Below are 26,516 nucleotides of genomic sequence, written 5' to 3'. Positions count from 1 at the left end.
AATAATAATAATAAATTCTTTATTTAAAGAGGGTAACTCAATTAGAAAAATTCTAATTTTCATTGAGGCCCTCAAACAAAATACATGCATACAGTTAACATTGATACATTAAATTACAATATATATTACTAGTATATATAACAATTCAATCACTAAAATATACAAAGGGTAATAAATGACAATATTTGATATAGTTTTGTTAGAGAAAAACAAATTATTTGACTTGCATATAATTTTCAATAAAATGATTATAACTATGTTTCTTGAATAATTCCACATTAGGACATTTTTTTATTTCGAGTGGTAAATTATTCCATACTTTGGTTGCAGAGTAATGAAAAGATTTTTTATAAAAATTTGTATTTGGCCTTGGAACAAAAAGATCATTATTAGAGACAGATCGTAGGTTGTGGCGTTGCACATCATCAATATTAAGAATTGCTAAGTAATCAGGTGTTAGCCCATTTACAATTTTATACATTAAAATTGATTGTTGGTATTTTATTCTTTTGGTAAAAGATAGCCATTTTAAAGAAGAAAACATGAAATTAGATGGAATAGAAATATCGCATTCCAGTATAATTCTTGCTACTCTTTTTTGAAGTTTTATGATTCTATCTGAATCTTTTTGTAATAAATTTCCCCAAACTGAATTACAATAGTCTATATATGGTAGAATATATGCATTATAAAATAGTTGCCTTGTGTGTATTGGCAAATATACTTTAATTTTATATAAAAGTGATACTTTAGAAGAGATTATTTTACATACACGATCAACATGATCTTCCCAGCTTAAATTTTCATCAATGTCAATTCCAAGTAATTTGAAAGAATGGACATTCTCAATACATGTTTCGTTGACGGTAATGCATAATTCTGATAGTTGTTTAAGTTTTGGTTTTGAACCCAATTTCATACACTTAGTTTTTTGTGCATTGATTTTCATACTGTTATTGTTACACCAAGATTGTATAGCATTTAAATCATTTTGCAATATGCTGTTTATTTTTTCAATGTTTTTATCATGAAAATGCAATGTTGAATCATCAGCATATAAATCCATATTGGATTGTTTAACATGAAGTGGTAAATCATTTATATATATTAAAAATAACAGCGGACCTAAAATAGAACCTTGAGGCACTCCATACTTTACAAACGATTTATCAGATTTAATGTTAGCGTATTGGACTTCTTGTTGTCTGTCAGACAAATATGATTTTATCCAATCTATTATATGTTTTCCGATATGATAAAATTTTAACTTTTCTAAAAGTATGGCATGGTTAATAAGGTCAAAAGCCTTACTGAAATCTAAAAACACTGTACCAACTATTTCTCCATTATCTAAATATTTTAACCATTCGTCAATTAGTTTAGTTAGCGCTGTTTGGCAGGAATGACCTTGTCTGAAACCTGACTGGGCGATATGTAACAATTTATTATTGTTTAGGAATTCATATAACTGTGTACATACATGTCTTTCGAAAATTTTAGATATGGTATTCAAAATAGAAATTGGACGATAGTTTGAGGGAATATCTCTTGGTCCTCCTTTATGTATAGCAGTTACTCTTGCAAGTTTTAATTTTTGCGGAAAACGATTTGAAGTTATACTTTTGTTTATTAAAAAAGTTAATGATGGGGATATTATTTCTGCACTTAGCTTTAAAAATTTGGGACCAATTCCATCTAAACCTGCGGATTTATTAATATTAAGATGTTTTAGTTGAGAACACACCTCTCCAACGGAAATGAGTTTTAAATGAAAATTTTCAGTTTTCTTTAATTTTTCACTAGTAAAATTTTGTAGCATAGAAAAATCCATATCTGAAGTATTATTTCCAATAAGTTTTTCAGCTACGGATGAATTATTCATAAAGTTCAAGATCACAGAGTCAAATGTTTTGTGTTATTTCTTTGCAAAACAAGGGCTGTACAAATTTTGCCTGCTGTAAAATATTGCAACAGTTAAGTGTAATGTAGGTACATTAGCAGAAAGCTTTCTTGTGTTAAATTTTGAGTTATTGAACTTGTATGCTAAATATCCACTTTTTGATTTGGACGTGCTCTGACGTTCCACAGTCTCAGCTTGTCTGGCAAAACAGCCGTTGGATGTCAGAACAATCTCGGACAAGAGACAGGGTTGAGTCCTTCTGTTCTTTCCAACATAGGTTAACGTGTAGGATGAAGTTTCTTATCAATGAAAGAAGAATGCTATCAAAATGAAATTTTACAGTCATATGCATCACGGTTTGAACAATTAAAAAAAGTCTAAAATTAGACCTTATCGTTTAAGATCACATAAAAAGAGATTGTTATACAAGGCTCTCAGGTGGAACACATCATCTTTTGGACACATATATTCTTATTTAACACTGGAAGTATGCACTGTAAATTTCCTTTAATACAGTTTATTTTCCCAGTCAAAATTGTTGACGTTAAGATGATGAGGGAAAAAATGGGATTGGGAATGAATTTATAAGGCAGCAACCATTTGATTTTCGGGGGGGGGGGGGGGGGGGGGCTATGGTTTTTTTTTCTGGACAATCTATTTTTTTCACGACATGTCGAAAACAATTTTTTTCTTTCAATTTTAGAATTACATATAGTGACAGCTGAGGGTGAAACAATCAATTTTTTTTTCTCAAAATCAAAAACAAATTATTTTTTTCTCCAAAAACTGGAAACAAACTTTTTTTTCCAAAAAAAACCAAATTATAGGGTGGGCATTTCACCCTATAAACTCATGTCCTAAGTCTCTTCTCTGGACTTCACTTATAAGCTCATAGCTTATCAATCATCAGTCGTGAAATTCCGGAAAGTCATCGAAGGATCGGAAGTTGTTAACGTCAAAATCACAATCACGTGGTTCATTCTACTTTGACGTCATAATCACAATCACGTGGTTCGTTCTACTCTGACGTCATAAACGTTGTCTCGTCTGTCTTCACTTCCGCTTATGTTTTCATGGAGCGAAAGACGATGTAGAATCGACTAAGCATTCTAAAGAGTTTTATACCGACATTTTAACATCAAGAAGATGACAGTCACAAAGACTAGGAGAAGAAAAAAGTCGCTATTGTGTTGTGGGGGCAGTGGTAAGTTCAACATTATAATAATAAATGAAACCACAAGGTCAACGTGATAATTGTGCATGAGCCATCATGATCAAGCCTGTGTGTGTTTGCACTAATTTAGTAATTTTCGTAGTGAGAAAAAAATATGTAATAGAAATTGTATTAACTTTTGTGACTACCTCATAAATTTTTATATCATGAATCTTGGCCTTCTTTTACTTTTGGCGTCCCAACCCATATAGAGCTATACTAAACTATCCCTAACCTATACCTAAATCTAACACAAGCCCTAACCTTAAAACCTAACTTTAACCTAGAAAATCCTCTTAACCTAACCATCACCATGATTGAACCCTAACTCTAAAGTATACCCTTTCATAAATGTCAACAAACACCTTGAATTAAAATAAAGATTGAAGATCTACACCTATAGTATGTATAAGTGACTATGTCTTTTACTGCAAAAGGTAATACAAAATTGATACAAATTGTGACTTTTAACATTTTTTGGCAGAAATTTCCTTACAAAATTCAGACTTGACAATTACTGTACATGATAGCAGTTTAAAATAACTACCTTAAAACTTTTGATATATGTTTAATAATGAAATACCTAAATACAATTTCAATGACAGATGTGGAATTCAAATTTACCTAATGTTATTGATCTTAAATGTGTCTCCCAAAATTTTATCATTTTTAATAATGTTGACTTGTTTTGATTGTGCACTGTAAAATAGTGTAAGCAAAAATGAAATTGTTTTAACCCCCAATTCCTGGAAAATATTATTAAATTAAGGTAACACCCCAAAACAAAAATGTTGGAATTCCAAAGTCTGAACAGGATTAGAAGTATATTTTTATTACACTGCAACTATCCATATAACTAAACTGTTGACCAGTTTGGAGAGAATTTGGTAAAAAAAAAATAGCAATTGGTATTGGGAAAGAGCCATAAAGAAACGCCTTTACTTCTAAGATAATACATATTCTTCAAATTGGATGTTCTTGAATTGGTCATTTGTTGTATAATGATAAAGTCCCTGTATAGAGAGCCATAAAGAAACCCTTTACTTCTAATCTGTGAATTACCTTAATTTACTATATTTTCCAGGTCAAACAAGTCAACATTATTAAAAATGATAAATTTTTTTAGATAGATATCTCCTCAGTTTCAGCTGAATCACCAGTACCAGAGTCACCAAGACCAGGCAGTCCAGATGATTATCAATTGTGTCAACACCAAGACCAGACAGTCCAGATGATTATCCAATTGTGTCATCACCGAGACCTGGCAGTCCTATTGAATTTGGATTTAAACCAACAAAAAGGCCTAGCTTATGGAGAAGATTAAAAACATATATAAGTGACAGAATTCCAACAAGGAGTAAGTATATTTATTATGATAAGTGCACTTATTTGTGTGTTATTTTTGTTTTCATATTGAAGTGTTAAATCAACAGCCTTATTTTACTTTCACTAGAAGCCAATCCAATATACAGCTTTACTATCATTTACCTTAACCATTACCTTAACCCATACCTAACCTAATTAACTAGAACATCCCATAACCTAAAAATAACCATAGATAAAAACTAATCATAAGGTATAAGTATAGGTAACTCTAAAGTTAAAGAAGGCCAAAAAAACAGTATTCTTCATAAAAACAAAGAAAAGACCCAATAATTCTCAAAAAATGGGAATCGGAGGGATTTGACCTCCATAATTTGCAACGGACACAATTTTAGAATATTGTAATAGATATAGTAGTGAGGACCAGCAGTTTTCTTCAGGGACCACCAGATATAAAAAGATTATGAAAATTCTGATAATTAAATATTGTCCAAGTTCAATTTATTTCCAAACAATTTGTTGTAATTAGTTATCAAAGGTACCAGGATTATAATTTAGTACGCCAGAGGCGCGTTTCGTCTACATAAGACTCATCAGTGACGCTCATATCAAAATATTTATAAAGCCAAACAAGTACAAAGATGAAGATCATTGAGGATCCAAAATTCCCAAAAAGTTGTAAATTAGCCCAAGACATTAGAATGAACCTTATTAAGGCTTATATTTGGCATTATCTTACATGATGCTATACTATTAGGTAAAGTCTTAATTAAATCAATCAGGCTATTACAAATTTAAGGGTTTTGCTTTTGTTACCTGTATATAGTAAATATATTTTTGTAAGGTTCTTACATTCAAATTCATTTGGCAGTTTAAATATCTTTATAATATATAATTTATAAAATATTTATATAATTTTCTATATAAGATATATTATAAATTATAATGATATATTATATGACATACCTGATATATTATATGAGATATCTATACAAGTATAGCCTTTTTATGAGGTCGATACAAGGATATATTGACCTGAAAGAAGTATATTGACTTCATACAAAGGCTATATTTGTTATATTATTTATTTCCGACCATATTTGTATCGAAATCATCATTTGATTTTTTTGGAATTTTATAGATATCAAATTGTCTCCTTGACAATAACAAAATATTATATGTTATTTCTGATACACTGTATATTATAGGAGATCTCTGATATATTAGAGAAATATTCTATACCATGAGATATTGTATAAAGTTTATTAGATATCTTATGTATAGTTTATAAGAATTTTATGTAGTTCATAAGATATCTCATATATTTTTGTATAAGGATATCTTACAAACCATATGAGATATCTAATAAATTATATTACATACCTTATAAACTATATGAGATATCTTATAAACTGTATAAGATAAGATATTTCATTAAGAATAAAAGATATCTTATATAACAAAAAAATATAAAATATTTTATAAACTTTAGAAGATAACTTATAAAAAAGGAGATATCTTGAATTTGGAATGAATAGTAAAACAGCTGCCATACTTGATAGCTGTTTTTTTTCTGAAGGATTTGGAATTTTGTATTGTTGTATTGTTAAACCAAAATAATGAAACAAAGTATTCAGTTTATCTAATATATAAGCATTACAACACAATTTCAAAATGGCTAAGGTTGATAACATGTGCATATAAGAAAATGTATATGGAGACACTGTCCATTTTGCCTTGGTTCTTTCTGTCATATTTAAAATTTTATTCTTATTTTCAGTTCGTATAAGAATCAGACACCCATGTGGAAGTTGGGAAGGGAGCCATGAAAATGTTCATGATCTTGATATTGGAATAACGGCTTTGCATCTCAGCTTCAGGAAAAAATCTATTCTTCCAGTACCATCTTTGTCCATTATCAATGAAAGATTTGATGAGGTCAGTAAAGATAGCTAAAGTTACATTTGAAATAATAGTTTTTTTTTAATCTGTTTTGAAAAACTAATATACTGTAGTATAAAGAAAGAAAACATGAAAAAAACCAATTTGAAAATCTATGTGAACAAACTTCATTTTGATCTCTTGTGGAGAGTTGTATCATTGGCAATCATACCACATCTTCTTTTTTTATATAAGCTATTAGAATATATGCTTATAAAAATGTTTTCTTGCTCTTGTTACCCTAAACCTTCCGTTGATTCTTTCATTCTCAATATTATTAAGATACTAACTACTATTAGTATTAGTATATATGTATTTATTTTTGAAATAAAGGAGATGTTTGGATGTATAGTCTTACTTATAAGGTTATATGTGTCAAATTCAAATACATGTATTCAATCTCAAAAAAAAGTTTACTTAAAAACATCACATTGAGCTTCAGAAATAAGAAATGAAAATGAGCTTTAGAAATAAGAAATGAAAATGAGCTTTAAAAATAAGAAATGAAAATAGATTATTAGAAATATTATTTACCGCAGCTAAACTTTATAAAAAAAAGTTTGTTTTTTTTTAAATGCTTATTCATCATTATATACATTTACACCAATTATTTTACTTTGAGGATGAATCAAAAACTACAAATTTTGAATTTAGAATCAAAAACTACAAATTTTGAATTTAGAAGATGAAAAAATAGAATTTTACCTCCACGGATTTTTGAGATTCAAGTACAAGCACACTTTCTCTTACTATATATATATATATATATATTTTATTTTTTTTATTTTTCAGAAAAGTGACTTCTGGTCTACCAGTTCAAAGTCACAGACCAAAAGAGGTATTCTATTGTCACACTTATGGACCTTAGTTTAATTAAAATAATTTTTTCTAAATAACAATGCTCTGGAAACAAACTTTGTGAAGTATAAATGCTTTGTTGTCCTAATAAGCAAAACATGATTAAATGTACTGGTTACTGGACTTTTAGAAATATTAATAAAAAAATAAACATTTGTTAAAATCACTAAATGACATACTCCTATACTCCTGACATCTGATGTCCATCATCTTTTGTTAAAAAAACAAATTTGACCACACAGCCTTATGTGATCCTTAGGAGATCTTAGGATATTTCTCATCATGAATTATAATAATTCAAACTGAATAAATAGCATCAATTAACCAAAAGGATTGCATCAGAATTCTCGAAAAGAGGTGGTCTGAAAGTTTTTACCACCAAAATCTGCAAAGGGCAGACACATTTTTGTATTTTCCAATAGAAATAACAGTATGGACCAGCAGAATTTCTACATAGACCAACAGGGGAAAAAGAATTCAAGAATTCTGTGGCATTATTTAAGAGATTATGAGATAATAAAAAAAATGCAGGAATTATATAAGTCAATGTCATATTTGAGTCTAATTGAGGAGAACACAATACTTTCACTGTTCCATTATGATAATAATATTACTTCTTCAACTTGTCAAAATGATATTTTCTAATAGAATTCAAAAGCCCTTTATTTTTTGTTACAAAAGTAATCAGATATAGTATTAAAATCTATTTTATTTAAAGTTTGTGTTTTATCTTTCAGACGATAGCATTACATGTTCCTCTGATATTACACTAGAAACAGACAATTTTTCTACCACTTCTCCAATACCTCCAGAAAGATACAGTAATGTTTCAATACATCCAGAAAAACACAGTTCTTCCAATGTGTTACGTGAAGCAAGGTCAAACACCTCAGATTCCACATCTAGATCTTCATCCAATGAAGCTGTGCCATCTCATAATGAGCTGACCAACAACTCTAGAAAAGAAAGAAGTACCAGGAGACAGAAGCCTAAGATTATATCAGTCAAGTCTGCAGATGCAAGTGACTCCTCTGGTAGTCAAAAGTCAAATGATTCATCCAATGGAGAGAGTGAACGAATGAAAAAACTCAGAAAAAGAGTAGCTGCCAAAAATAAAATAGAAGTATTACCTCAAAAAATGGAAAAAAGTATTAGCCCTAAGAAAAGTAAATCAAATGCTTCCAGGAAAGAAAATGGTGTTGCTATCACCGATGATGAGAATACTACTGCTAAGAATACTGGAGAAACAAAGCTGCAAAATGAGAAGAAACACAATGGAAAAGAAAAACATATCGTAAATAAAGAAAAGAGTACTAACAGTAACGCATGGAGTGAAGAAAGTGATAATGAAGGATCAGAAAAACGAGAGAAACGAGAGAAATCAGCAGCCAGGAAAAAAGTAGCTTTCAGTGAAAAAAGCATTGACAGAAGCAGTACAGGGCAGAGATCAGACCAGTACAAAGACATGTACAAAACAGAAAGAATTATTAATACAGAGAAAATACACCCAGCTATATCAAAGAGATCTTACAAACTAAAATGTGAGAAAAATTTCAATCTCAGAGCTTCCACACCAAGTGATGAATTGGCAAAGGAAAAAGGGGCAAAGAAAATGAAACCCTTCAAAAAGGAAGTTGTTGACTCGATGTATGAAGAAGAACCTAGCGTAATAAAACTAGGGGTACAGCAGCTACAACCTGCATTGGGAACTACCACAACTTTAGCTGCCAAAACTTTTGAGGACAGGCCAATTATGAGTATGGGCCCAGCACAGACAGCCCATACAAGAAAAGTGTCAGTACAACCAGGTAGAACCAATATTGACAAGCAACCAAAACTAACAGAAGAAACCCAATGGTCATCTGCTGAAAAGTTTGAAGAGAAAATGAAAAATGCTAAAGACAAAAGGAGACTCAGAAAAGAAAAGGTTGCTAGAGTTAATGTACTGAAAGGTGATGGTGCTGAATCTGATGGGAAAAGACCCAGCCCAATTGGAAGAGAAAATAAAGAAGTAGAGAAAGAAAAGCAGCATGCAAAATACACTATGCCAAATAATAGTGACAATAGTTCAAATGATGATCTATCTAAAAACCAGAATGATGACCTTGATCTAGATGAAATAAGAAAAGCAGCAAGAAATTTGGTTTCCAAATCTACCAATATGGCATTGGATTTTGTTGAAGGAACTGAATGGGATAAGAAAAGCTTTAAAGAAGGAACAAAATATCAGTCAAACATGTCCAAAATAACTGAGGAGAAAGAAAAAGATAAAAAGACACAGATTTTGAGGAAGATCTATGACGAAGTTTATGTGGACCGTAAACCACCACTGCCTCCTAAGAAAATAAAAGAAAGATCACCATTGAAGGACACAAGGGTATTTAAACCAGTCTATGAGGAGGACACAAGGGTATTTAAACCAGTCTGTGAGGAGGACACAAGGGTATTTAAACAAGTCTGTGAGGAGGACACAAGGGTATTTAAACCAGTCTATGAGGAGGACACAAGGGTATTTAAACCAGTCTATGAGGAGGACACAAGGGTATTTAAACCAGTCTATGAGGAGGACACAAGGGTATTTAAACCAGTCTATGAGGAGGACACAAGGGTATTTAAACCAGTCTATGAGGAGGATACAAGGGTATTTAAACCAGTCTATGAGTATGAAACAACAGATGACGAGTCTGATGGAGAAGAAATGCCTAAAACTACGAAGAATAACACAGTTATCATTCCAAAGCCAAGAGCTAAACCAGATACACAGACATATATGAGAGGTGAGTTTATTTTTCAGTCTCTTTTTAGTGAAATGCATGATTCCTTGAAAAGAATAAAATTAATGAAAGCTAACAGATTTTAATGTTTTACACTAAAGTGCGTAAATTGTGAAAAAATTGTTGCAGTAATTTAACCCCACCATGTATATTTTTTCTAGAAAGGACTCTAATAACATCAATTCATCATTGTCATGTGAGCACTATACAAAATTTGGTTTATTTTGTATAAATGTGAAAATGAAAAATATTTTTAAATTAAATTTTCAAGATTTTCAACATATACCAAACAGACTTTGATATAAAAGGGAAAAAATGTGGTTTTGTCATTATTTTAAAATTACTGACAATACCTCTTAATTAACCTCACCTCTTTGTTTTAAAATTTATATTCGGTTTAAAGTATGATTTAAATATTTTTTAGAATTCAAGCTGGAAAAAGACTTACCATCAAGGTATGTTTAGTTGGAATTTAAAGTATTTCCCTTGTCACAATAAGGGAAATAATCCATAACACCAAAAATGAAATTTTTGTTTGTTCATGAATTTAAACCATTTACTTTTGTGACAAGACATTTAAAGAGAGTCCTTATGGATATGGCTATGCTTGACTTTTTTGGATTTATTAAATAATAAAAGGTTTCCTTTTTACAAACAAAAGATATTAAAATTTGATAAAGCCAATAAGGATTCTACAACTTACCCATAAACATATATAGAGACAGAAGAAAACAAAACTGTGCACATAGCTATGTCTTGCAAATCATACTGAAGTCTTTTTATGCCCCATTGAAAATGGGCATTGTGTTTTCTGGTCTGTGCACCCATTTGTTTGTTTGTTAGTCCGTCCGTCCGTCCCTTCTTCCCACTTAAGGTTAAAGTTTTTGGTCGAGGTAGTTTTTGATGAAGTTGAAGTTCAATCAGCTTGAAACTTAGTAAACAAGTTCCCTATGATATGAACTTTCTGATTTTAATGCCAAATTAGAGATTTTATCCCATTTTCACAGTCCACTGAACATAGAAAATGATAGTGGGGATGGGGCATCCGTGTACTTGGGACACATTCTTGTTGATAATATATTCTTAATATTTCATTTGATGTCATGAAAAACATGTGTTTTTCCTAATTTATTTGTTTAATTTTCCTTCAGAAACATTCCTGATGTAACAATATTGACAGCTTCTTTTTTTTGTACTTCCAGGTCTGTGGAATTAGATGATTACAGCATAAATACTGGCGACTCTACCAATCTTGAGGAGTATTCAACTGCTGATTTTATAAGTGATTTTGAAACCTGTTTGAGTGATTTGAGACCATCACAACAAAGGGAGATAACCAAAACGAAGTCTGCTGCACCAAGACCAAGGGAGACAACACTGGCACCAAATCCATTCCCTACATCTAAGAATAATCTTACAACTGTTTGTCCACCAAAAACAGAAAAACCAAAATATAGAAGGAGAATACTACATCAACATCAATTACTTACAGGTACATTTTTTTTAAAATTACGTCATCTAGGTACTGTAAATTCAGAAATTATAGCAATGTTTTTATTATTGCGAAAAATGCCACAGGGTTATCGGAATCAATTAAACACACATTTTGAAATTTTTATATGAATTAAACTGGATTTTTATCAATATCAATATAATTAATATTGCAATTTAGTCTAAAATGACAAAAGTACTATAATTTCTGAATTGACAGTAATATATATTTCTGTATGTAAGGCCACCTTTTAAAAATTCTTTGTTTGATGTTGCTTACCCATGCCTTGTAGGGTTGGGCATGTAGGTAGGTAGGGTTTATATTTTGGGGGCCAACAACATCAGTACCATGTTTTAGACAAGAACACAACATAAGAGAACGAAACAAATTTGGAACAAAAATTTGAACATATTTGGGCCATAAATTACTTTGGGAAGACAGATGAATGAACAAAGCAATTTGAAAAAAAGATAAAAAAAAAAAAACCCATCAAAACCTACAAATAGAATACTTGAATCCTGTAACAATGGATATAGAATTGAAAATTACTCTTTCTATATATGTGTGTGAAGGGCTTTTCTGGATTTACTACATCAAGAACACACAAAGCTAAATATTTGAAATCCAATGAGGCATAAGAACCAAAACAGATAAAGAGCTATAATACTAAATTGAACTTAATAAAAAACTTTAAGAAGATATATTTGAGAAAGTAAATATAAATTTGGTTAAACCATAAAACATTATTTTCTCTCTCTATAGTTTTCAGTTATAACTGTAAACCCATATTCATAAAAGAATGATGTAGGCAGAAATCAACTATTTTTATCATGAAATTTATAAATAGTATTTCTTTCAGGGGTAGAAGATCATCCAGCAATTCAAAGGATATCTGCTCCAGAAGAACTGGGAACATTACAAGAAGTTCAAAATAGACAAGAGCCTACTCCAGAAATCTTTCTTATGACAGGGAAGAAGGAAACAAGAAAAGAAGCTGATAGTGTGCCTCTTACTACTTACCAAAGACCAATGGGAAAGCTTCATGCAAAGGGAAGAGACTCTGGTATGGTAGATGTCAAATTTTTCACAGAACAACGAGATCCTAGAGCAAACGAAAGAACAGACCCAATGGACAGTAGAGACACATACGGTCAGGACTGTCTTTATCCAATGCCTCAAAATATGCCACACAATTTAACTCCATTGGAGAAGCAGAACTATTCAAAAATGCAAAACACATTTAAAGCTAGAGACAAGAGTTTGCCTGATGCTAAGTTTTGGACAGAACTTGCCAAGGGTAACCTTCCTGCACAAAATAGAGGCAGTTTTGAGGTTGAGCCTCCAAAGGAAAAGAATGGTGGATATTCTTCATTGCCTATAGCACCAATTGGCTTAGGATGTAGTGATGCATATAGAGTTGGAATCACTGACAGTGAAGCTGAGATGAATAAAGTTTTCTTCTCAAAAGTAGCATCAAAACCACAGTTCTTTCAGAAGTCAGAACAGAAACACCATGAATCAAATGCTTATCCCCTGGATGACATACCTTCCCCAGACATCCACAAGTCTACTGCTCAGGAAAATCTGGATTTCTTCAGAAATGTTGCAACTGATCCTAACTTTAGAAATGAAGGAAGAGAAAAACCAAAGCCTTATATTCCAAAAACACCCAACAGGAATATATTACTGGATGAAGGCCATGTTATTAATGCCAAAGAAAATATGGATTTCTTCAGAAAAGTTTCCAAGGATCCTGAATTCTTTAAAAAAAAAGATGACTCTGAAAAGATTGACATTCCAAGGTCATATTTTAATCAACCACCACTTGGAGTGGATGAAGAAATGCCAGGAAGACAACATTCAAAAGAAAAGGAAAACCTTGATTTCTTTCTTCATGTGTCCAGAAATGCTACAGCATTTTATTCTGAACCTGGGAATCCATATGATGAGGAACCTGTTTATCCCTCTACCTCTCAGAATTATCAACCTTCAAGAGGTTTTATTCCTGATGATCCGACAAACTATGTTGATGAAGAAACTGCAGGAAACAATTTAAAATTCTTCAGAAATCTGGCCAAAGATGGAGATTATTCACAAGTTGAAAATAAAAAAGCTTCAAGGAAGAATGGTAAGAAGAAAAGGAAGCAAATATCATTTGTAGAAAATGGTAATGACAATGGAAATGGTAACTTTCAAATATCAAAAGAAAAAGCTGATGAAAATCTCAAGTTCTTCAGAGAGATGTCACAGTCAGCTAAACATGGATATCCAAGATATGAATAAAGAATGACACTTAAGAAATACCATAGTGCTACTCAAAGAAATACCCTAGTGCAACTTAAAGAAATACATTAGTGCTACATTTAAAAAAAAAACAGTTGTGTGCAATACTATGTTAACTATAAAAGTCATTTCTAGTGCAGTGAGTGATAAAAATGTGCAATATACTTTATTTGGTGCAACATTTATACCAAAGATCATGAAAATAATATACTGTAAATATTTTATACTAATATATGGTTTCATCCTTTTTTATTTTTAAGGTTCATTTTTTATTCAAATATTTTTCTAGCGTTGTTTTTTTTTACATAAAATCATATTCATGAACTTGCTATATGTTTACTAATATCAATCATTTGGATTTTTTACTGGGAACAGCATTGTGCTCAAACTTGCAATTTTGTTTGTTTTTATAGTCCTCCTTAGGCAAGTTTGTTGTGTTTTAAAATATTTTACATTGTACCAATTTAAAATCTATGCAAAAATAAGTATTTGAAAATTGACATCTACTTATAGGGTGCTTTTTAATTACATTATTTAAGATGCAAAATGAATTGCTTAGTAAGCATGATAAAGTAACTGGTCACAATACTGATTTGGTCAAAAGTATGCATTTCTAAAACAACAACTCGAAGGCTCAAAATTTTCTATACAGGAATGTTAGGACATACATATTGTTTAGAATTTTTAGTACTATGATTTTCAAACTAAATGATCTAATTGTTAAATTTGTAAAAAAAAAGTTCAGATAAGCATATGCTGTACTTCATAATACTGGAAATAAATAAATTGCAGATATTGAAATATTTTGAATATTCGTTGAGACAGAATTGCAGTGACTTGAAGAATCCTGAAAGTTCTGAAAATGAGTCAAATCTGAATTCCAATTACTGTTAGATCCTGGAAAATTCTGAATATCAGTAAAGCCAGAATTGCAGTTGTTGTGAGATTCAGGAAAACACTGAACGTCAGTAAGGTCAGAGTTACGGTAACTGAGATTCTAGAAAATTCTGAATACATGTATAAGGAAATCCAGAATTATAGTTACTTGAGATTCTGATAAATTTTGAAAATCAGGGAACCCATGACTGAATGATTCCAGTACACTTCAATTTCAGATTCTACAATTAAAAGTTCTGGAATATAGTTTCAGAATGGTAATTACATAATTTGAGCTTGAATATTGGTACTGGAATTCACAATTATATCTATTCATAGATATAGGAATATTCAGTATTGATTCTTTCAGTACTTAGCAATTCTGACATAAAACATAGACTCTTGTATAGTCTAATAAACAGATATTCAAAACTTGTTCAATTTTTTGGGATTTATTTTATGATACCAGAACTTCCACAATACATAAATTTCATGTCTTGTTAAATAACCTTTAAAACAACCAGTTCAATATGATAAATTACCCATGTTTTTATCTCAGTTTATCAAATTGTTTTTTTAGATTTTACATTTCAGTTCACATATTTTTTTTTGTTTTAGTAGCCAACTCAATCATGTTTCATATTTATTGCTGGACAAATTTGCATATCAGTTATATCTATATAGTCTGGATGTGACACTGGCTATTGGCAAATAATGTACACTACCTTACAAGTATAATGCAGGATAAATCACTTTAATTATTAAAATGGAAAAAAAAACTTATATAGAGATTAAAAACAAGATTAGATTTTTCTCTTCTACTTGCTTAGAAACCAGAGTAAAGATATTGAACAATACTTGTTAGTTTTGGGTAGTACTACTATGTGTATACCAATGTAGTTTTCTTTCTAAAGTACCAGTCAAATCATTTTTGTATCAGCAGTAAAATATTTATGGATCTCATTCCAAAAAGAACCTATATTGTTGCAATTTTCCTATTCATAAAAAAAGAAAAACGAAAAAAATGACTGTTAATTTTTGTTACTTTCTGACATTGCCAAAAGTGAGAGATTTGAATGGTGCTTTTTTAATCTGTGATATATTTTTTTGTTATTGTTTATTTATATATGTGATCATGTTATCAGAGTTTTTCTTATTATTTTGAAATAAAATTTATAAAAAATGAAGAGTTTTTAAGTACTTTCAAAGGCTGTACATTACAAACATCAATACAGAACACGTTTCCAGTACATGATAATAAACAACAACCAATCAGAACTATAACAACCACTTGGTGTCTAAAAATAAAACGACAACGAATCAGAACCATATCAACCACTGGGTGTCTAAAAATGAGACAACAACCAATCAAAACAACAACCACTGGGTGTCTAAAAATGTAACAACAACCAATCAGAACCATAACAACCACTGGGTGTCTAAAAATGAGACAAAAACCAGTCAGAACCATAACAACCACTGGGTGTCTAAAAATGACACAACGACCAGTCAGAACCATAGCAACAACTGGGTGTCTAAAAATGAAACAAAAACCAATCAGAACCATAACAGCCACTGGGTGTCTAAAAATGAGACAACGACCAGTCAGAACCTTAGCAACAACTGGGTGTCTAAAAATGAAACAACAACCAATCAGAACCATAACAGCCACTGGGTGTCTAAAAATGAAACAACGACCAATCAGAACCATAACAACCACTGGGTTTCTAAAAATGAAACAACGACCAATCAGAACCATAACAACCACTGGGTTTCTAAAAATGAAACAACGACCAATCAGAACCATAACAACCACTGGGTGTCTAAAAATGAGACAACGTCCAATCAGAACCATAACAACCACTGGGTGTCTAAAAATGAGACAACACCCAGTCAGAACCATAACAACCACTGGGTGTCTAAAAATGAGACAACACCCAGTCAGAACCATAACAACCACTGGGTGTCTAAAAATGAGATAACGACCAGTCAGAACCATAGCAACAACTGGGTGTCTAAAAATGAAACAACAACCAATCAGAACCATAACAGCCACTGGGTGTCTAAAAATGAAACAACGACCAATCAGAACCATAATAACCACTGGGTGTCTAAAGATGAGACAACAACCAGTCAGAACCATAACAACCACTGGGTGTCTGAAAAAGAAACAACGACCAATCAGAACCATAACAACCACTGGCTGTCTAAAAATGAGACAACAACCAATCGGAACCATAACAACCACTGGGTTTCTAAAAATGAAACAACGACCAATCGGAACCATAACAACCACTGGGTGTCTAAAAATGAGACAACGTACAATCAGAACCATAACAACCACTGGGTGTCTAAAAATGAGACAACACCCAGTCAGAACCATAACAACCACTGGGTGTCTAAAAATGAGACAACGACCAGTCAGAACCATAGCAACCACTGGGTGTCTAAAAATGAGATAACGACCAGTCAGAACCATAGCAACAACTGGGTGTCTAAAAATGAAACAACAACCAATCAGAACCATAACAGCCACTGGGTGTCTAAAAATGAAACAACGACCAATCAGAACCATAATAACCACTGGGTGTCTAAAGATGAGACAACAACCAGTCAGAACCATAACAACCACTGGGTGTCTAAAAAAGAAACAACGACCAATCAGAACCATAACAACCACTGGCTGTCTAAAAATGAGACAACAACCAATCGGAACCATAACAACCACTGGGTTTCTAAAAATGAAACAACGACCAATCGGAACCATAACAACCACTGGGTGTCTAAAAATGAGACAACGTACAATCAGAACCATAACAACCACTGGGTGTCTAAAAATGTAACAACAACCAATCAGAACCATAACAACCACTGGGTGTCTAAAAATGAGACAAAAACCAGTCAGAACCATAACAACCACTGGGTGTCTAAAAATGACACAACGACCAGTCAGAACCATAGCAACAACTGGGTGTCTAAAAATGAAACAACGACCAATCAGAACCATAACAGCCACTGGGTGTCTAAAAATGAAACAACGACCAATCAGAACCATAACAACCACTGGGTTTCTAAAAATGAAACAACGACCAATCAGAACCATAACAACCACTGGGTTTCTAAAAATGAAACAACGTCCAATCAGAACCATAACAACCACTGGGTGTCTAAAAATGAGACAACACCCAGTCAGAACCATAACAACCACTGGGTGTCTAAAAATGAGACAACACCCAGTCAGAACCATAACAACCACTGGGTGTCTAAAAATGAGATAACGACCAGTCAGAACCATAGCAACAACTGGGTGTCTAAAAATGAAACAACAACCAATCAGAACCATAACAGCCACTGGGTGTCTAAAAATGAAACAACGACCAATCAGAACCATAATAACCACTGGGTGTCTAAAGATGAGACAACAACCAGTCAGAACCATTACAACCACTGGGTGTCTAAAAAAGAAACAACGACCAATCAGAACCATAACAACCACTGGCTGTCTAAAAATGAGACAACAACCAATCGGAACCATAACAACCACTGGGTTTCTAAAAATGAAACAACGACCAATCGGAACCATAACAACCACTGGGTGTCTAAAAATGAGACAACGTACAATCAGAACCATAACAACCACTGGGTGTCTAAAAATGAGACAACACCCAGTCAGAACCATAACAACCACTGGGTGTCTAAAAATGAGACAACACCCAGTCAGAACCATAACAACCACTGGGTGTCTAAAAATGAGACAACGACCAGTCAGAACCATAACAACCACTGGGTGTCTAAAAATGAGACAACACCCAGTCAGAACCATAACAACCACTGGGTGTCTAAAAATGAGACAACGACCAATCAAACCATAACAACCACTGGGTGTCTAAAAATGAGACAACGACCAATCAAACCATAACAACCACTGGGTGTCTAAAAATGAGACAACGACCAATCAGAACCATAACAACCACTGGGTGTCTAAAAATGAGACAACACCCAGTCAGAACCATAACAACCACTGGGTGTCTAAAAATGAGACAACGACCAATCAAACCATAACAACCACTGGGTGTCTAAAAATGAGACAACGACCAATCAAACCATAACAACCACTGGGTGTCTAAAAATGAGACAACGACCAATCAGAACCATAACAACCACTGGGTGTCTAAAAATGAGACAACGACCAATCAAACCATTAAAAAATGGATGTTGGCGATGATAAAATTTAGTAAATGTTTTGATTAGTTTGTGATATCGATATCCCTGGTGTAATAATTTTTCAGTAATACATAAATTTCTCTCGCTTAAATCTAATACGTTGTTACATACACGAGCGAATCGTACAAGTTGAGATATATAAACACCATAAGAACCGTCAACATTTAAAAATGGATAATTACCGATAGGAAATGAAAAATCACCTCTTTAAGTTTTATCATAAATTTTGGTATTAAGCTTACCGTTAAAGAGGGGGGCAAGGGGGTCCCAATAACAGCAAAACATCAAATTGATTTGGCTCATAACAGATAACAAGGAATTAAAATGGACAAAAACAGATAACAGTAAATGAAATATTAAAATAATTCGGTCTTTGACAAATCAGTATTTCTTATTACGGATATAATCCTTTGTAATGCATTCCATTTTTTATGACTATGTTTTTAGTATTAATTTATGTATCTAGAATGTGTTTAAATTACTACTCAATATATTATAATATTTTTTATACGCTCGTTTACGGAACGTATTATGGTATACTGTTGTCCGTCTGTTGTCACCATGTCGGACATTAACTCAAAAACTCTTTAACCATTTGCATTAAACTTTGGGAAATTGTTTATATCTATTGACGTGAGCTCCCTTTTTGGTTTTTTTTTTTTTTTTTTTTATAAATTTTAGATTTTAAGTTTCTGGGTAATGGGTTTTTATTCAATAAAATTGGTGGTTTTTTTTTCAGTTTTCTGTTAACATCTCAAAAATGCTTTCACAAAGCAAGGAATTTTGGTGAATTGTTTATATCTATTAACATGAGGTAACTTTCAATTTTTATAAATTTTAGATTTTACGTTTCCGAGTTAACGGGTTATATTAATTAAAAAGGGGTGATTTTCCAGTTTTCAGACATTAACACAAAAATGTTTTCAGCAGTTCTCATGAAACGTTGGTGTATTGTTTATATATATTGACTGAAGCTCCCTTTGTTGCTAATCAAAAAAGTGACCTAAAAGAGTTTGAATATTCTGACTTTTTCTAAATGACCATTTAATGAGGTGTGTGAATTTTTCTTAATAAAACTATGAGGCAAAGTGGTATATAGGGTAGAAAAATCAAAAGCACCAATTATAAGCATGCAATTTATCAAGTACTTCGAACGAATTTTGACACTCTAAAAGCAATTTGTTCCACTATTTTCATAGGCCTTATTTGAACAATTTTTTATCAGCTGAGGTTTTTGATTGTACCAAGTGTACTAGTAAGTAGAATACATAGTTTAGTAGGGAAACAATGGCTTGAAACGAAATAAATCTTTGTTTGTAATGAGTTATGTGCAGCTTCGGACCCAAGTACATGGTTGGAACTTTCATTGTACAATGCATTTGGTTCTGCTTTGAAAAGAATTACAGAGCTGAGTCTATGTACCATATTATATAAAACTGCTGGTGGAGATTTATTTCCCCGAGGGTATCACAAGCCCAGTAGTCAGCACTTTTTGTGCTGACATGAATTGTCATTGATATGGTTACATTTATAAATTTACTGTTTACAAATTTTTGAATTTTTTGAAAAACTAAGGCTTTTCTACCTCAGGCATAGATTACCTTAGCTGTATTTGGCAAAACTTTTAGGAATTTTGGTCCTCAATGCTCTTCAACTTCGTACTTTATTTGGCCTTTTTAACTTTTTTTAATTTCGAGCGTCACTGATGAGTCTTTTGTAGACGAAACGCGCGTCTGGCGTATATTCTATATTTAGTCCTGATATCTATGATGAGTTTATTTATTATATAAAAGGTTAAGTGGTTGTTAGAACCTAGTCCTTAATTGAGATCCTTGTCAGATATTCCTGGCCATATGTTTTCCTTTTTGTCATATTAAGAATTGTTTTAATTTAATATGTTCGTACGGAAAACAAGGGACATTATTCTCAAACAAAAAATTAAGATAATTCTAAATACACATTCATAAAAAAAATGGAATTTATTACAAAGGATAATCACAAGATATACTTGAATTGTCCTGGACCTCACTTCTGTGATGGGTATATGTTAATGGAATCCTTCTCTGAATACGGGACAAACATATTAGTATAGTGGTAGACTCCAATGGCCAATGATCTTCAATTTATACCGAATATTGACTGTCAAAAAAATGCTAACATTCCAATTTTCAATAACAGTTAACAGCAAATACATTATCACAATAACAGATAACAAAAAAACTAAAAGCCCAATAACAGCTAACAAAGAATAAGACAATAACAGCTAACAGCAAATATATTTTTAAAATAACAGATAACAAAGAATTAAATTGCCCCATAACAGCATAACAGTTAAACCCCTTGCCCCCCCCCCCCCCTCGTTAAAGATATAAATATCAAGATTGGGGAAAGTGCAATGTTCATTGTTAGTATTACCTTTATTTAAAGTTAGTTCAACAGGACAATTTTCTTTAGTATACATACTGAAGTCGTCATTATTAAAAGCCAATATATCATCCAAATATCTAAAAGTATTGTTAATTTTTAGTATCAGATGTTGTTTCGATGGGTATTTGCTGATCATAGTCATAAATTGTAACTCATAATTATACAAGAACAGGTCCGCAATAAGTGGTGTATTATAATGCAGGGCCGTAACTACCTATGAGGCAGGGGAGGCAAGTGCCTCCCCTGAATTTTCTACACCATTTTTTTTTTTGAAGTTATAAAATGAAATATTTACAATATGTACACGAAGAACTTGAATTTATATTATAAACAATACAAGTTTAAGATTTAACAGTGTTATCATGATACGTGATATATATCTGTCATTTTCTGGACTTTTTATCGAAAGTGAACCGTTTCAGTATTTGTTTTTTTTTTTGTGTGGCCGTCCGTTAAGCTGGTTATCAGCTGACTGCTACACTTTGTTCATAGAGTTTGAGTGTAGCGTAATACAGGTGGCACGGTAGTATTTCCTGGCCCATAAGGGATAATGATAGCCTTTTTGGAATTTTCACCACTTTCTAACACTCCAAAAAATTCTACATTTACAGTTAACTGAACTACTTTCATTTTACTATTCAGAAATGAATTTGAATATTTATCATGACCGTTTACTTTTTTTGCTATTTTTAAAAACCTAAGGCCACTAGTACTTTTAGGTCATTTATGGTGCAGTGAATACAAAATTTAAAAAAAAATTCTCAAAAATTCATTTTCATTTTCATCTGTATGTAAAATTATTTCATATTTTTCTACACCTGATTCATCCCTCAGTTTGGGAAAGTATGTTCAATTGATACTGTATTTTTTGTCCAATCACATTGTTTAGATACATTGACCTAAGTACGTATACACAAACGAGCAACCTAAATTCTGGAATGCAAATACTACCGTGCCACCTACAAGCGGATTCCAGTTTAGCCGTCCGTCTGTTATTCAAACACATATGAAACTTTGCTTTCGACAATTTTGAATAAAACTTAACTATTTACATTTATTTAGGGGCTCATTTAAGCGGAGGAAGTTCCCTTTGTATTGTGAATCTTGTATGATATTAGAAATTCATTACCGGCTGAATCAGCTGTCATCTTTTTAAAACGCGTCTCCCGATCGTACGAGAACATTATGGTCAATGCCCGAGTAGTTAAACACTCCCATTCGTTGTAGCAGTGACTTTCTACACTAAGTAAATTCTAGTATTAAAAGTCCCTGTTTGTAGTTATACACATGTCTGTTCAGCTTTCACAATATTGAAATTCAATGTCCTCGATAAAGAAAATATCTTGCGATCTCTGATCTTGCTTTATTTATTTTTTTAACTTACCAGTTTGATTTCTAACAAAAAAGTCTTTAAATACAGATAATAAATGTTTTCATAAAAATTGCTTCCAGGATCCAGCAATACTGATGTTTCTTAACGTAAGGAAAACGAAGGAAAACGGGTTACTTATAGCCATGTTGAGAAAAAAATACGCGTTTTCAATGTATTTAGTCGCGGTTAATAATTATAGGTCAAAGTACGGCATTCAAGACGGAGCCTTGGCGCACACGAACAGCAATCTCAGCTTGTTTTTTGCATAAAAATTGCTTCCAGGTTCAAGCAATACTGATGTTTCTTTAAGTAAGGAAATCGAAGAAAAACGGGTCATTTTTAGACATTTTACTGAGATCAAAAAATCGGCGCCGGGCCCCCAAACCCTGCCTCCCCTGCATTCGAACCCTAGTTACGGCCCTGTAATGTATTATACTTTGAAATAAATTAGCTTTTAAAGCACATGCACTTGTCTCAGAAATGTTTCCTCATATATACCTTAATGTATTAAGGTATATAGGAATTTTTTTCTGAGACAAGTGCCTGTGTTTCAAACTGTTAATTTCGTCACTTAGACCAAAAGTTGTTTACGTCTATGTCCTTTGTTAGAGGTCTGTTCTCATTTGCAATCTTTATCGATCATAGATTGTAAGAAAATGGCATAAAACACACCAACATGATAACTCTTGTATATGAAGAACAATAACTCATATAAGTTGGCCATGATCATCGATCACTTGCAAGTAAAACTTGGTTTTATGACTAATTTATACTGTGTACCGTTTTCTCTATTGGCTCGTTTGTTTATTTCGCTGTTTCATATGTAAATGTACTTTTTATGCTAAACACAGTTTCCCTGTCATGTAGCTTTTCCAATTTCACGATATAAATGCACGAATCCGATATATGTCTACCTTGCAAATGCTTGGACATCCCCCCCCGACTGCATGCTTACAAACATGTCATTTTCCCGTTTACGGTTTCTGATAAGTTGATTTGACTTGAACAGACTAAAACTGTAACAAAAGCAACATTCTTGTTAAGTTTTACGATGATCGGAGAAATGCGATATCAGAAAAACTTTGAGGTTTTGAACTCAAAATGAAACAGCGGACATGGCATTATCAGCGCAAAAATGGTGTAAAACTTGTATGCATTTTAAATTTTGGTACTAAATTTAAATTTCAATCTTTATTTTTTTTATAATCAAGCTATATTAAGTCCACCAACAATCACTTTATTTTTATAGAGCTGACCAGTCAACTTATAGATTTTTTAAAATATTTAGCAAAATGGAATTCGTGCCAACATCGTACGCAACGTCTGTCTATAAATACACGTTCTTTAAACGATGACGCCTTGGACGACTTTCAATATGTAATTTTCTATATTTACAAGAAAATTATAACAAAATATGGTTTAATAAAGCATGTATAACAAATATCATAAAATCTCTAATACGGAACATAAAAACAGCAAAATTAGACAGTAAAAATTGATAAAATTCTGTAAAATGCATATATGTACATTGGAGATACATTTTTTATAGTATATTATCATATACTTAGACTAAATAACATATAAACTTTACCGTATAATAATAGCATTAAATTGACGTAAATTCCATATTTTTCGAATTGGTCCTTAGCGGGCTGATATGAAAAGTTTATCACATGCTTCGATTGTTATCACATGCCTTTCCGTAACGTTATCACATGGCATTCCGGTAATACTCGGCTAATTCCGGAAAATACACCTCAATGCTACGTTTTTAGTGAAAAACATTACAAAGTAGTGTACAAAACAATTATTTGAATACTGGAAAGTATATTGCTTAAAATAATAAAAAAAATGAAATTAAAAAAAAAACAAAAAACAATTATTTTATAAATGCATTTTTTAAGTTTTTCTGAAACATAATTTAGAAAGTTTCTTTAAAAAGTTGATTTTTCCAAACAATGATCATTATGTATATTGTTGAATTATTTTGTCGACTCGTCCATATTAAAATGTTTTTCTTCTCTCTCTGTTGAGGCATATGATAGAAAGATCTTCATATTGAATGTATTAAATTTTTGGCCCGACGGCCGTGAACTTTTTTACTCTTTTAACTTCGGGAACCACGTAAAAGGATCAATATATGAATCTGTTATTTTTCTCTACTGTTGAAGCATATGATAAAAAGATTATAACATGTCATTTTTCATATCGCATGTATTATCAGCCCTCGGTCAATATCAGCCCTCGAGCCATGCGGCTCTTGGGCTGATAATGAACCTAGGGCTGATAATACATGCGATATGAAAAATGCCATGTAATAATCTGATATTCACGTCAATATCATTTAAACAGAGCTCGTATATAATATGTAGGACTCCAAAGTACGATGGTACTATAAAGTGCGATGGTCACGCTAAAGTGCGATGGTCTACGCTAAAGTACGAAGGTGTGTCATGCTAAAGTGCGACGGCTGTTTGTTCGCTAAAGTACGATGGTCTATCACGTTAAAATGCGATGGACCAAAAGGGTAAGGGACGACATCAAAAGATCGATGTAGGATAAAAAACTTAAATCAAATAGTTTGGGGGTGGGGGGGTCAACATTGCTGCAAGTTTTGTTAATCTAAAATCGATTTTACATATATCCTTATAGGTAAATCAATTTTTCCCAAATTAAGTTAAGAAGGGGGGTAGGGGGGTCGGCGAAAAAACTATGTGAATTAAGTTTTTTATCCTACATTGAACTTTTGATGTCGTCCCTAATGTTAAAGGGCTTAAAACTTTTAAAAAACACGGATGTTAATAAATAGTCTATTTGCAAAAACTAGTATGCTAATGTTTTATAACATATGTGATAGGCTTTATAATGTACAGCTAGGCTTAACATGCTTAAGTGATTGTTTCTGAATTTAAAAGACCGACCACGTGATAATTGTTAAAATGGTAATTAAGGTGTGACAAAAATTTATATATCCTGTGTATGATTTTTTTTTAAATTCGGGCGTATAAAATATTTTGATAAATAGCGTAGCTTACAGTTCACATGTGTATCCCTTATGTGAACATCTTCCCTTAAAATCGTCATTGAAAATTACAAATACAAAATTTGTACATTGTGTAACATTTATTTGTTTAAATCTTGTAGTTTAAATGAAAGAGAAATGCAATGTTCTCCGAGCTTTTTTCCTTTTTCGCAGCGAGTACAAATACAGGTTGTATTTTCCTATACAATGTACAAAATAATGTTTTAGCGGACAATTTATGATTCACGCATGAAAACATGTACCTTTATTTTACCGACTTTAATTTTCAATAAAATCGACAATATTTTAACGGGGACCGCAAAGTAAACTGTTACATAAACAATGATTGCAATGCATCCATTAGCTTCTAATAGAAACAAGATAAAGAATATCTATGCTTATACTTTTGTATCTGTATAATAGTAAAATGGTCGACTGCAGGACACATGTCCTTCTTCTAGCACCCGGAGAAAAAAAAACAAAAAAAAAAAACATTGCCTCAGCCGACAAAGAACGGTTAGGTTTAAATTAAGTAAGTCATGGACATTTGGTTTAAAATGGTTAATCAAATACATTTATCTTTCAGCATGTTCATTTTTTTTTTTTTGTGTATAAACGACTGTTCACGTCATAATCCATAGTACGTTTATTACATCTATACATTCGCGGACCATCGCACTTTAGCGTATATCATCGCACTTTGGCGTGACCATCGTATTTTAGCGTCCCCATCGCACTTTAGAGTCCTACATATACATGTAGACAGATAAAAGCATTATACTTAATATTAAGGGATAGTACATTGAATGTC

The 26,516-nt window shown here is 32.2% G+C and overlaps 1 protein-coding gene across 1 annotated transcript; it reads left to right on the top strand.

The window, feature by feature from the left end:
• Window positions 1–2,940: 2,940 nt before the first annotated feature.
• On the top strand, window positions 2,941–15,847 carry LOC143062895 (uncharacterized). Its single transcript, XM_076234710.1, has 8 exons — window positions 2,941–3,104; window positions 4,256–4,470; window positions 6,217–6,374; window positions 7,170–7,215; window positions 7,973–10,012; window positions 10,434–10,464; window positions 11,212–11,501; window positions 12,361–15,847. The coding sequence occupies exons 5-8, from the start codon at window positions 8,314–8,316 to the stop codon at window positions 13,782–13,784; spliced, it is 3,444 nt and encodes a 1,147-aa protein (XP_076090825.1). The 5' UTR covers window positions 2,941–3,104; window positions 4,256–4,470; window positions 6,217–6,374; window positions 7,170–7,215; window positions 7,973–8,313; the 3' UTR covers window positions 13,785–15,847.
• The last annotated feature ends 10,669 nt before the right edge of the window (window positions 15,848–26,516 follow it).

This window comes from Mytilus galloprovincialis, chromosome 2 (assembly GCF_965363235.1).
Source record: "Mytilus galloprovincialis chromosome 2, xbMytGall1.hap1.1, whole genome shotgun sequence".
Taxonomy (NCBI): domain Eukaryota; kingdom Metazoa; phylum Mollusca; class Bivalvia; order Mytilida; family Mytilidae; genus Mytilus; species Mytilus galloprovincialis.
Note: the sequence above shows the minus strand (reverse complement) of the source record. Positions and strands in the feature narration are given on the sequence as shown.